Genomic DNA, 13,704 nt, shown 5'->3' on the forward strand with positions numbered 1-13,704 from the left:
GACCAGTCCCTTTGTCAGCTACACTGTTTATATTTCTGTACACAACACCAGGAAAAAATCATGTATTTTTACAAACTCCTACAAGCTCTGAACACCTACATATTTTAGCAAACATGAGTGAACTGCAAATGGGAAAGCACCCAAGCAGCAATAGATACTGTATGAGAGTTTTACCATCTTGTTAAAAAACAATATTAAACTTCCCAACAACCAGAAATGGGGATAAGATGAGAAATCGATAATAGATAACAAATACATCTGAACTACATAATGTTTGTTTTCTCATTTTTAGATAATCTTACCCTTATTGACAGAGACATTGGTTTACTGTATGCTCCCACATTTTTTGGTGTAAACGTTGTGTTGCGATCTCTCAAGAACTCGGGTTTCAGGACGTAGCCACAACCACCGTTGTCTAGGAATTTTCCATCTTGCAATTCCATTTGTGTTCCCGGTGTCTGGAAGTTTAAGGCCACTGTAAAATTGGATAAATATTGATTTTAGTGAATTAGATTTGAGACCATTTTATAAAGCAAATAGTAAAAAAAAGTGCAAATGGAGTTAAAGTAGGTATATCTTTCGATTCATCTGTAAGTTCCTGTTATTTCTCTTAAATTTAGCAGCATTCAATAATGAATTGTTCACACACAAAAGCAGTGCACTATTTAGAACTGCACCACATTTTAAGAATTACCCTATAGATCTTTTTTACATTGCAGTATGTCATGTGTTTTCCATTTTCTTTCTAAATTAGACCTTGGAGAATATGAAAGGAGACATCTTTTCTTCTATGAGAACTAAATTCACATACTAGTTTCTCTACAGCAGCAAGACCCTGCACCCCAAACTTGCTAACAAAGTTCTGGTGCAGAAGGTAAAACTATAGGATTGTATCTAACCTTAGTTATGGTGCAGAATTCATCACAAAAACATGTCACCCAGAAGACCAAGAAGCTTTATCTTAGAGTTAGAATATTCAGTGAAAATACATATAAGTTTATAGAACCAATTTTAAAAGTGTTCTTAAATTTACATGAGCACACTCTCTTCAAGCTTAATCCTCCAGTATTGGTGATTATATTCAGAATACACCTGACAGATTTTCCTTTCCTTGGCAGTTCAAAACATTCCTGGTTTGCTGCAGCAGCAATAATACAATACACGTCTCGTCAACAGGATATTGTCATTCATGAGATAAAGCCAACATTGAACTAGACCTGTTTAATGACATTTCCCCTATTCCAGTACATTAGAGCTTCCTGTCACATTCAAAATAGAAAATGCAGAAGTCAAATCAGCAAAGTGATAACATGACATGTTAAATAGAAAAGAATAAAAAGTCATTTACTTGATGGCTTGGTAAGAAAAAAAGAAGGAAGACTTTAGCAGTTTAAGTGAGTCCTCATAATTCAGGAAGAAGATGTTATTAGATGTTCCAATGAAATAATATAAATGTACTGAATGAAGATTTGACTCAATTCAAAAATCCTCATCTGATGTGGAAAATGCACAAAATGTTTTCACCGCAAAAATTATTTGTTTCTTCACTGCTTTGATGATCCTTTTAAAATGTTGTGTAGTAAATGACAAAAGAGGAATGAAGCAGCTCGTGCTATGGGCCTGGTGTTTGCACTACACATGTTTTTGGTGGGGTTACTTCAGAAGAGCTCTAGCCTGGTTCCATGGCCTCAAAACAAACCAATGGCTGGAATACACCAAGTGCTCCCCATGTGCATCATCTAGTTCATCTGAAAGGAGTCCTATCTGTGCTACCTGAGATTGCTCTGCATCATGAACCAACATGCAACAAGTAGGAACAGTTGGAAATCTTGCCTAAAAAACCTCAAACAAACAAAAAAAACCCAAAACAACAATGACAAAACACAACATGCATTCCTGCTTTGAACTAAATGCTAATGTAAATGTAGAGATAAATTTTGTGTCAATATGCAAAGGAACTTTATTTTACCTTTGACAATAGAAATCAAAGTTCAAAGTGTTCATATTGCCCATTGCACACCATTGGCTTCTTTAAAACAGGGTAAGTATTCTCCTGGTATTGTTTTGGCAGTGGTTCACAATTTGTTTTTTATGAGTCAACACATCATCCAGAAACAGCCCCAAATGTGGTGCTATATGATGCTTGTCATATCTTAATACATTGACTCAAGCTGTGCAATGATGCTACAGAGCTGCAACCCCGAGGGCCCTGGAAGTCTGGGCCCTGGTGTGATCTAGAGATAACTCAAGGTCTCTCAGTTCATAGATGATTCCTAGGCCATACTCAGAAAATGTGGTTTAAAAAGTGTAGCTGAAATTAGGCAAATTGAACAGTCGTAGCTTCAAATAGCAGCTTCCACACGATGAAACAAATTACATGATTGCACATAATGAGGCTATTGCTAAATTTGCCAAGTTTTATAGGCTACTAAGCAGGAAAATCTGATGTAACAACAGAAACAAGCAAAGGAGAATACTTCACACGTCATCATATGAGGAAAATTACTTTTGCAACACATGTGAAGGGCAATGTTATTATGGATTCATATCTTCAAACATCAACACTATGTTTTCACTTAATTTAATTTTACCTCAAATAAGTTAAAGACACACAGAACAGTAGTTTTAATTTACCTACTGGTTTCTTGGCATTGCAAGTTTTAGGGTGATTAAGGGAATGTGAAATTTTGCATCCTATTCTCTGAGATCCACACCTCTACTAAAACTGCAAGGTTTGCAGCTGCTTGGGGCCTCCCAGGACACCGCTTTATGGTGTATTGTTGATGCACAGTTTTTCTTTTTAATTATAATCCTTACACTTCTTGAGAAATGAGAAGGATCATAAACTAAAGCCTATGTCTAGCAGTGTGGGCTTAGCAACATCTTTCTGCAAGGAAGACCGAATTTCTACCCAGTGTTTCATTTCGGTTTTGCTGAATTCAAGAGCAGAACTGTCAATAACATCCTTTGTACTGTTGTTTTATGAAACAGTAGAAATTTAAGGCATGTATGAAGAGAGCTTTAAACTGACAATTTCTTTTGGAAAGAAGCCTAAATGTTCTTGCAATTAAACCATTTGAGCAGTACATCACCTTAATATATGGCTTTCATGGGGAAATACAGATACCTGAAGTTTAGCACTGTGTACATTTAACTTTCTCCTCAGTCCTTTCATTAAGCTCTGAAAGCCTTTTAATGTTGACATCAAAATCAAAACAGCAAAGCAAAACATGGTCTTGGAGGACAACCTGAGCAAAGGAATTCCTCAGTGTGATTCCTGCACCTGAAATGGATCTGTCTCCCTGGAACCACATGGCCAAATCTCCTTCAGATCAGAGTATTTCATACTCAAGTCATCTTGCAAAGTACCAAAGCTTCCATGGCTGTCCCAGTAGGCCCCAAATGTAAATAATTTCATCTAGCACATGGAAGTTAGGAAATTGCCTGGCTCCAAAAGATGAAACAATCCACACTGCACAGAGGAATACAAAGGGTATATTTGACCAAAACCCTCTGTATCACAAGGAGTTAACTAAAGTCAGTCCCACAACTAATAGCAGCACTAACAACCTTCTAAATATTCAGATACAGCACATTCCATAAGCACTACCATTCAAGACGATTTATAGACTAAAAGCAAAAGCTTTTTAAAACCAAAATGAGCCCTGTAACTATGATTTGAAGGCAGTTGAGGAAAACTGCACATCTTTTGTCTGTGATCCTGCCTCTCAATTAATAGTCCTGCTGGGACTTTAAAATTGTAATTTTTTATTTTTTATTCTTTGCTGCCTGGATCTATCAGCTATATTACTTACATAACGTTTAGTGTATTTTCTCCATTTAAAAGGGAAGATTTTAAAATGGCTAAGGACACATTTGTCACCAATTTTTCTTAAAATGAGTTACTTAATTGCATTTTATGCCATTTAAAACGCATCTCAAAATTTTATGTGGTTTCAAACAATATCATATGTAAAAACCATTCATTGCCAATGTTCCTATCTCCATGATTTACCTCGCTCATTTAAGTCTAAAGAAATATAATAGATCACACTTCCAACCCTTTTGTCAGCCTTGTTGCCATCCCCTCAGCTCTTTCCAGTTGTCTCTGTTCTTAAAACGGGCCACTCACAATGAATAAAATGCAATTCTGTGCCTTAAATGTTTAAAATTTGAGATGAATTCCACACAGACTGGGAAACGCTGGTGAAAACAGGACCATATCCTAATGATCTGGTACATTGCCATTGGTTTTGAGATGATCTGTATGATTGGATTTGAAGACATTGCTTTCATTCCACATTAGCACTCCCAGTTGGGCATTGACAGTCTATCCTTTCTTCTCACATGCAGCTCACAGCTGCACCCAATCCATCACTGCCCAAATGTAGAGAAATATGTCAGAAGTTCAAGAAGGATGGAGAGAGACTATTTACAAGGGCATGTAGTGACAGGACAAGTGGGAATGGCTTTAAACCGAAAGAGAGCAGGTTTAGATTATGTATTAGGAAAAAATTCTTTATTCTGAGGGTAGTGAAGCACTGGAACAGGCTGCCCAGAGTACAAAGGGTGTATATGGCTACCAAGGCTGCCCAGAGAAGTTGTAGAGGCCCCATCCCTGGCAATATTCAAGGCCAGGTTGGATAGGGCCCTGAGTAACCAGATTTAGTGGAAGGTGTCCCTGTCCATGGTAGGGAGCTTGGAACTGAATGATCTTTAAGGTTCCTTCCAACCCAAACCATTCTGTGATTTTAAGTTCTCACGTGGCTGGGTATTCCACATGACCTTTTTTTAGCGGGATGAAAGTGGCTTTTAAAACCAGTATGAGTTCACTCAAAATCTGGATGCAAAGAGAGGATATTCAGTCATCAGATTGCATTAAAATCAACTGAAGACACCTGAAGGAAGAATAAACTGTAACATGATGACAAATTGTCACTTGCTCCATATACCAGGAGGCAAGCATTAATTTAATGGAAGCAGACTACACAGCAATGGGATCTCATCACTAGTAAACAAATTCTGTCAAACTAAAACATAAAACCATCATCATCTGAATGATAAATACAACACCAATTTCTAAGTCTTGTGCAAGCATTAACTATCACAATGTGCTCAAGTACAAATAATATTGCCCTTTGAATACTATTTTCAATATACTAAATCTAACATGCAGTCTGATGAGTCTGCATAGGAGAAATGCAATGCATATGTAGCACCCTATAAACCTTTCTCACTAACAGCAGGTGTAAGGAAGATAATGTGCTCTATCACCAAGTGGTCAGAGCAGAAACCAGGGAAAATGGTCTTTTTTAAGCACCATTTTTAACTGGTTCTTTCTGAGAAAGTAGAAAGACTTGCAGCATAAGCAAGCCTCTTTGCCAAACTACAGCAGCCTCCTCAGATGGCTCCTAGCATTGCTTGCTGGTTTGGTCTTGTCTTGACATGTCACTCTGATCCCCACTGCCATCTCTGGGGACTTAATTCAGGCTTGAGGACATCCTGTCCAAAGTCAGTCTTTTAAGTGTCCTCAGCATCCCTTTTGCCTTGAGCTTTTTAATTTTTCTAAATCTTCATGCAGCTTTAGCCCTCTTGCCAAACTTGTGAATAGGTGAGATCCCACCCAAACTTTATGAACAAGGACTTTAGCCTACCAGAAAAAAAAAAAAAAAAGCATAGTGATCGGTTCCCTTGCAACACAGATCAGGCTTAAATGGACAGTATAAATTTTGGCACACAAATTCTCATCTCTTTTTCTGATCAAAAAAATTCGTCAGATTGTATGTATTTTTTCCTTCTCCTTACAGAATAAAATTGGGCTTTAGGTATTCAGACTCCTAATATTGTTAAGCTTAATTATAAGTTCTGGCTTTATTTGTCACTGATGTATTTTGAAATGGTTGCTCTTATTCTATGGACACTTAATTTCTGAATGACTACAACATGAGGGATTCTGCCACGGTAAGAGTAACTACTCTTCTGAGAACTGAGTAAATGCATAACTGTCTGACATAACACACTTAGAATGGGCAGTCAGTCTTTTTTTTAATTGTCATTGAACCAATTCAATTCAATACTTTTGCTCTAAAGGCGCTGTCATTAGAAATGTTAAGAATTCAGCCCTACAGTTCATAATTGCTGACATTGTTCCGACATAATTACAAGTAGTTCTACTGGACAAAAAGATGTCGGGTGATTAAAAATCATCCATTGTCCATGTATATCCGTGAGTGGTTTCAATTAGGGATCCTGTCTTGTGAGGTTCTCATGGGAGAAGTACCTAAAGCATTTCTGATAAATTACCAAATCTAAAATCTAAATTGATTTTTGCTATCTATTGGATGTGTCAGTCTGAAAGTTACATGTCAGTGTAAGTCTGAGCATCTTTTAGTTGTCATTTAACTGATTTCATTCATCATTAAACAGATACTTTGACAAAATAATTTTTAAATTTTTTTTAACTTGTGATTCTTGGCAGAACAGTGTATTTTACCGGCTTCCTTTTCCTGTTTTAGTCTGACTCACTGACACAGAGTTTAAAATAAGATCAGCAAAGATTTCAGAGGTATATGTGTTCCTTCCACTTTTTTCCATCTTTCTTTAAAATTTACTGGATTTCAGATATATGGTTTACTATTCTACTGGTTGCCTGAAGTGAAGGTAGCTGGAAAAAACTGATAAAATTAAATTCAATGTTTCTTGCTTTTAAGTGAAATTCCAGTGTCTATTACATACACCAAGCTGTCTAAAAATAAACAGGCTACAGAGCAGCCCAAGAGCTTTCTCATAAACCTGACAGTAGACACATTTCTGCAGGAGAAACATGTAACCATAATTCAAAACAACTCCCAGACCTCGGAGCCATTCCAAAGAAAAGCTGAGTACATTTAGGGAGCTTCATATATTGAATGATATTGTCCCACCTAACTTGTACATGTCTACACCTGAGTTAACTGCCCCACCACAGCTTGTGATGATCAAATCAACGAAGTTTAATGGGCAACATATAAAAAAATGGGTCCTTAGTGGAAGCATTAAATTAATCATATCCCTGGAGTTTGCAATTCTAATAGCTGTCCCATTGGGTTGAGGACTTATGGACAGTAAGAAGCAAAGCAATCTTTTTGGGGAGGTCCATAAACCAGGATGGCTGTGTGGCCTATTACAGGTGTTGGAATTTTTTCCAACTACATAATAAACACACTTATTTCTTTGGCATCTCAGTATTATCTTTACACAACACATTATTCATCAATATTTAGGAAGATTTACAATAGTTGTGTGGAGACTATTCTGCAGCAGTTGGAGGATATGGAAAACATAGAAGGGGAAAGAATGTTAGAAAGAGAGTCGTATGAACTCGACCAAAAACAACGCGTGGCCCTCCAAGATTGTGTGTGGGCTCCCCTGTCAAGCAGGTTAAAACACCTTCAAGAAGATCCCCCTTGCCTAGAAAATGAAGTAGGGGAAATGCATCAGTTGAGTTCATTAGCCAGGTTGTAATAGACCTAGTTTTCACCTCCTAAAGAGGAAATTTTGGACTGTTAAAACCATATTAGTAAGAAAGTAATAATATAGGTATTGATACAGAACCCAAGCAAGGTCAGACTTCAGTCATTTTAAGTTGCAAAGGTGAGGCACACCAAGATGTAAATAAGCGGGTTTCTTTTCCCTAGGTAGCTTCAGAGGTTAAAATCAGAACTAGTTAGAGAACTTTTTATCACTCCTCTTTTTATGAATTATTTTTTACCATACTATTGCACACAAGATTAAGCCACAAAACAGATGGGACAAAACTGCCAAGATACATTTCAATGTCACAGACCAAAACAAAGCCTAGAATAAGAAAAAAATCCATCATACAAGTAGAGGAACTTTCACAGTAGCATACAAATTTTTATGAGTGCTCCAGAAAGCAGATGCTCTATGTGGCCTCTTCTGATACAAAATTCTGTACCTGCCATACCATGGCTTTCTCATAAAACCTATGACATGCTTTGGTGATTCCTGTAGAGTGTTTTGATACATGGATAATGTTTCATACTGCGTGCAAAGACCATATTCAAAAGGATATTTAAGTCTTTCTATTTTTATTTTCGCTGAAGCTTTCTTATGTTTTGGATTTTTTGCTCTGCTTTTTTCAGTCAATATAATTCAACTGATATATGTTTATTTAAATAACTGTCCTTAATTTTCTTTCCCTGCATAAATCTTTACATTCATTTTATTTACTACATAAAAATGAGCTATGGATACACCAAACCAGTTCTTTCCAGTGCCACACTGCAGTTGTATGCAGGAGGCATACTAATTTTCCATAGACTATTAAAAGGGGTTTTTTTCTCCATAAGACCTCTTTGTTCACAAAACCTATCCTTCTCTTATGAGTCTCAATTTTCAGAGAATGGACATGGACTGCACAGTGATATCCCAAAGCAATTTTGTGGAAACTCTGTACTCTTAACTGGGGTTTTTAACTTGCCTTCCCCTGGAAACTAGGTTTACACAATTACATGTCTCGTCCTCAGCCTCAACAAATCTTGAGCCTGTTGGACCATTTCATCCTGCTTTAGCTGAGTGCCAGACTGCTCCAAGTTAATATGTTCCAGGCAATTTAGGGAAAATTGCTGGCAAGGTACATAGAAGAGCACTGTTTTGGGTCGATCACTAAGAGAAGTGAAGGAATAGCTCAGCTCTCATCTCATGATGCAGAGGCCTGGCAGGCAGTATTATATGTAGGTTTGACCAAAACCTAATATATTTTCTTTGCCCAGCCAGAAGAGTCATGGATGTTAAAGGAACTTAAGCTAGCAGGTGCGGGGAGGGTAAAAGGAGCTGAAGAAGGGGAATAGGTGCCACAAGAGAAATCTGAGAGTCCTGTGAACAGTTTTAGGGAAGTGGTAGAGGGGATCTGGAGGGATTACTTCTGTGCATGGGATGTAGAGTGCAATGGCAGGGAGACAGGAAGGGCATGTGGACTATGCAGACAAAGGAGAGACATAAAAATTAGAAGGTCTGTGTCAAGTCGGTGGAAGGACATCAGCAGAAGATTCACTGAGATTCCCTCTGGGACATACATTGTGAAGAGCAGTTATATTTCTGCCAAACGGTTATCTAAAACAGATTAGGGAATTAGGAATAGATCTAACATGGTTTGGAAATAACATATATGTAGAATTGTTTAAATCAGCATATTCCCATGAGATTTTTTTTTTTAAATAAAGATGCAAATGAAGGGACCAAGAGGGCAGATTTAACCACTTCCTGCATATTTTCATTCTTCCAGGAAGGGCCCCAAACCCCTATACACCAAAAATCATATGTTTTGCATACTATTGTTTAGAATGACTTTTCTTTAAAGTATAACTCTGAGTAAACAGTAACTTTGAAAGACTTCAGTTCTGTCTGAGATCTAACAAATGGATATTTTTTTGCAGAGATAAGTATGGAGATTTACAGGCTAGAAAGAAAACTAGTAAACTGCAGCATGATAAGCCTGGGAGATTAGTTGAATTTTAAATTAAGGACCTCTGGACAGTGCTTCCTCCAAGCACAAAACAAACTTACTAGTGTTTAATAGCAATGGGGATAGTATATACAGTGCTCATTCTAAGTTCTTGAACTGTAAGAGCATAGCTGAGAATACATCAGGGGGTTAAACAATAAATAATACATTTGTGCATGATTGAGTGGAAATTGCACACCGTTAACAACATTTTGGAGAAGGTAACTTGCCACAGAAGATATTTTTGGAGCTGAGAAAAAAAACAAGTGAAAAAGACAGCCTGGAACAAGGGTGACATCAGCTTCGGGGCCCTACAGGCAAAGTGAAATCTGTGCCTGTCCTTGGATGAGTATTTTAATGTAACAAGGTGAGACCATACCTTTCACCTCTCAAAACTGGGAGCCTACGGCAAACTGCCCTGCTCACCCCAGAGCCTCCCTCAGGTGTCCTTGGCATAGACTCGGAATAAAAGACAGAATATATATGTGGATGCAAAAAATATTGTTCCCTACTTTACCTAAGGCTGAAGAAGGTGTAGCAGACAGATATATAAAAATATTCTGTAAATGAGAATCTTTTAAAGGGAAGAACAAAGAGATGAAGGCAATGTCTCTAAAGCCATTAAAAAGGGGAAAATGCTTACAGGTGAGAGGTTTCTCGAAGCCTGCTGAGTACAGAAGTCGTGCTTATTTTTATCAGTTTCAAATTAATAACTTAAAATGAAGAGAAGCAGGAATTATTGTTATTTCATTGTTCAGGGAGCTTCGTACTGGAAATTAAGATGCTAAATTTATGTTGCATCTGTACGAACACTGGAGACTCCCAGCAGCTCCCAGCTGTACCTGGGTATTGTGCTGAGCAGTAGTGTTTGAGTGCCTCCTTGCAGTACCATATCCTATTCTGGGAATTCTTGGCACCACTATTAATTGTTGTGCCCACATTTCCTGTATCTGTGCAACTTCAGTCACAGAAAGCCACTGAAAACCCACAGATCCTTCAGAAGAGACTTCCACTGCTGTGTAATGGAAACTTAAAAATGTTGTATCGTTTAAATAAATTAGTAACAAACTAAATAAACTAATAAAATATAATAAATGAGATGTTTGGGATAAGATACAGCTATTTAACACAAAGTGATATTTATAATTACTGGGGATGAAAAATTGCTAGGATATGTGGGCTGAAGGAGAAGTTTATATAACACAAAATGAAACTGATGCCAGTGGGGGAAAATATGTAACTTGCATAACAAGAAAAGTACTCCAGGAAGCAAAAAACCTCTTGTATCTGTAAAGCCATGAATGCAACAGTCTCTGCAGACAAACATACCCATTTGACACCCCACATTCCAGAACTCTTGAGGATTATAATTTGAAGAGGTCATTCTTGTTCCTCTCGGGTAGATTCTTGTAATAAATCTTGTAGTATGTGAAATAAACTCTTTAGCTTAAAAACAGAATGATAAAAGCTTGATAAGAAAAACTTTGTTATTAAAAAGAGTCCATTCAAATAAATAACAATAAAAATACAATAATCTGATCCAGCAATTTTTTTAACTCAGTATCATAACAGTGTATTCTAACATTAATATATGTATTATGTATTAATATACCATTCCAAGATACAGCTAAAATCCTATTTTAAAACTTCAATATTTGAATCATATTGCTGTGTAAATGTAGACTTTTTTTAAAAGTTTAATAACCGAGAATCATTCCTTCACTGAAATATTCTGTTTCTTCACATCTTTGCTAGGTAAATATATGATTTTTACACAAATGCCCACTGTGTTCTCATGGAAAACTAAGACACAAAACAGGAAAGTGCTCAAAAAGCCCCCTCATTCTTTAGTAGCTCAATAGGAAAAAAAATCACCCCAAGATGATCTTAACTTGTTTACTGTTCTGAGGATTAATAAAATGACTGAAGAATATCAAGACCAGTGCAGAGCACACTTTTAAATGACACTTAAATGGTTCTTTTACGAGCTTCAGAAGATAGTAAATGGGTTGGTTTTCTTCCTGCTAACAGTGTTCCCTCCCTCCTCATATGTAGGCATAAAGTACTCCCATGTGGGAAACTTCAGATGACTTCTATCTAAACGATTCCTTTTAGTAATTAAACAAAAGGTTTTTCACTTTCCACCCTGATCCTTTCCATCCTCCTTTAACCCTATTTTTGGGGGTTTTTTTGTTTGGTTTTTGTTTGGTTTGTTGCTTCTTTGGGTGGGGTTTTGGCTGGGTTTTTTTGTTTGTTTGTTTTCAACATCACTACTTTTATGTTCACTGGATTGCCAGAGGAGCCAGAGAGGACTGTCTGTTGGCAAAATCCTACTTGTTTTGATGCTGTTCAGCACCATTCACCCAACCAACCACTGAATCACCTCCACAAAGCAGTGGGTGGCAGCTGGGCTGGACCTGAGTGAACGGGCATGTGGCAGATTCATTGTCATGGCCACTGATCTCTGTCCTTAACACTCCCTCGAGGCTCTTGGCAGGCAGCTGGAGTTCAAACAGCAGAGCCTGCACTGTAGTGACTGCACCAAATGGAGATGCTCCAACACAGAATGGGTATTGAATAACCCAACTTGGCTGGTATGGAAGGTCTGGTCCAATGGAGCAAATTCCCTTCTCTGGGATTTATCCATTCTGTCAGTCTTATCTGCAGCTCTTCCCAAAGCCGGGGGGGGTCCATACCCCAGCTCCAGTGAGTGCTGAGACCAGACATGGAAGGGAGTGTGAAACCTATTCCACGTGTTTTCAAGTATTGACTGTAACGTCTAAATTATTTGATGCAGAAAACAATGAATCAAAAGGTAGCCATATATTTTATAGACTATGTTAATATTTGCTCTTATAAAGCCATGTGAAATTAAAAGAAAGTTGAATTTCAATTTTCCTCACAAAACTAACTGAAACAAAATGCAGTGCAAAGGACATTTCTAAAACAGTATTATAAAAACAATCAAATAAAATCGGACAGTATGTGCTTCATAAAATTTTAACCCTTCCAATGCCTTGACAGTGAGCCCTAGCAACAATGTAACTTTTAGCCGATTAAATCAAACTAAATTACCTGAAGTTTTTACAAATTTTCGTGCTTTAGCCTCTCCAATTGAATTATTTTCGTAGCACTTCTGATTCGTTAGGGAATGCTCAAAGCTCACAAACTTTGAAGATTTGGTATAAACCACAAGGTCTGACAATGCAATGGCAATTTTTGGCTTCTTCACCTAATAATCATCATATAAATAATGGAAAAAAAAAAGTCACAATTTTCATATTTCATTATTATTATTACTATCTTTAATTCAGAGAAACTATCATTTTGTATGAATAAAGTATGAGAAAATGTGTTACAGTTAATGAATTTATGACTTTTGATAGTGAGAGTTGATACAGTTAGAGATTATTAAGGTTATTGTGTCCATGTTTATCACAGCAATTGTAGGGTGAATGGAGAGATGCTGCCAATGCATAGTACAATGTTCTTTTGGATAGCTTTATAATTGTCCTCATCCTGAGATTGGTGTGTAAATTAACATAATTTTTCATGGCTTTAAACACCACTAATTTAAAACATACATCCAACTTTACATTCAGAAATGCATAAAGTCCTAGAAAAGATCAATAGCATAAACTCAACTACAAAATGTAGAATAACAGAAAGATATTTTACCATGCCAAGCAAATTAGTCATAGGAATATTCCTCCTAGCATCCTTCTGAAGTTAGGAAAACTCTTTTCTTCTTAATTAAGGCGGAAAGTTCTTTTGCCAAAATCTTTGTTTAGCCTTGCTCCATTACCAAAGCGAGCTAAAGCAAAGGGACTGAGGTTTTACCAGGGTCTTCTCTCTCACTGTGAGGCGCTATGTGACCCTTTTGCTTAGCACCACTTGTGAGCTAAGCAGGGGCACTACCCAGCAAAGAGCTGATGATGTTCATAATGTTTACAAGGCATTAAAGCTTTTGAAGGCAAATCCTCACCCGACAAAATAATAGAGATTGCCTGCTCATGGCTCTTAAACTACGCAAAGTTCAAGTGCATTAATTATTCTGGGGCTATGTCCCATGAGGAGCAATAGGAATCTACAGAAGTCCTGAAGAACACAACTCTCTGGATGTGGCAGGCAGGGACACTGGCAAAGCCAACAGCATCACTGGGGTATCCTGGCTGTGGACTCCAATGCTCTCCCACCCT

The 13,704-nt window shown here is 37.4% G+C and overlaps 1 protein-coding gene across 2 annotated transcripts in view; it reads right to left on the bottom strand.

Moving 5' to 3' along the window:
• The window catches only part of PLCZ1 (phospholipase C zeta 1), a 47,466-nt gene that overhangs the window by 8,251 nt on the left and 25,511 nt on the right, over positions 1-13,704 (bottom strand). For both annotated transcript variants that reach the window (XM_027699719.1, XM_027699718.1), the window contains 3 exons: positions 12,581-12,737; positions 10,835-10,951; positions 303-475 (listed from right to left, as the gene is read on the bottom strand). In XM_027699719.1, coding sequence (XP_027555520.1) covers positions 303-475; positions 10,835-10,951; positions 12,581-12,737 — 447 coding nt within the window. The remainder of the gene's footprint in view (positions 1-302; positions 476-10,834; positions 10,952-12,580; positions 12,738-13,704) is intronic.

Source organism: Neopelma chrysocephalum, unplaced genomic scaffold, assembly GCF_003984885.1.
Source record: "Neopelma chrysocephalum unplaced genomic scaffold, ASM398488v2 Primary Assembly neopelma1_139, whole genome shotgun sequence".
Lineage (NCBI taxonomy): Eukaryota > Metazoa > Chordata > Aves > Passeriformes > Pipridae > Neopelma > Neopelma chrysocephalum.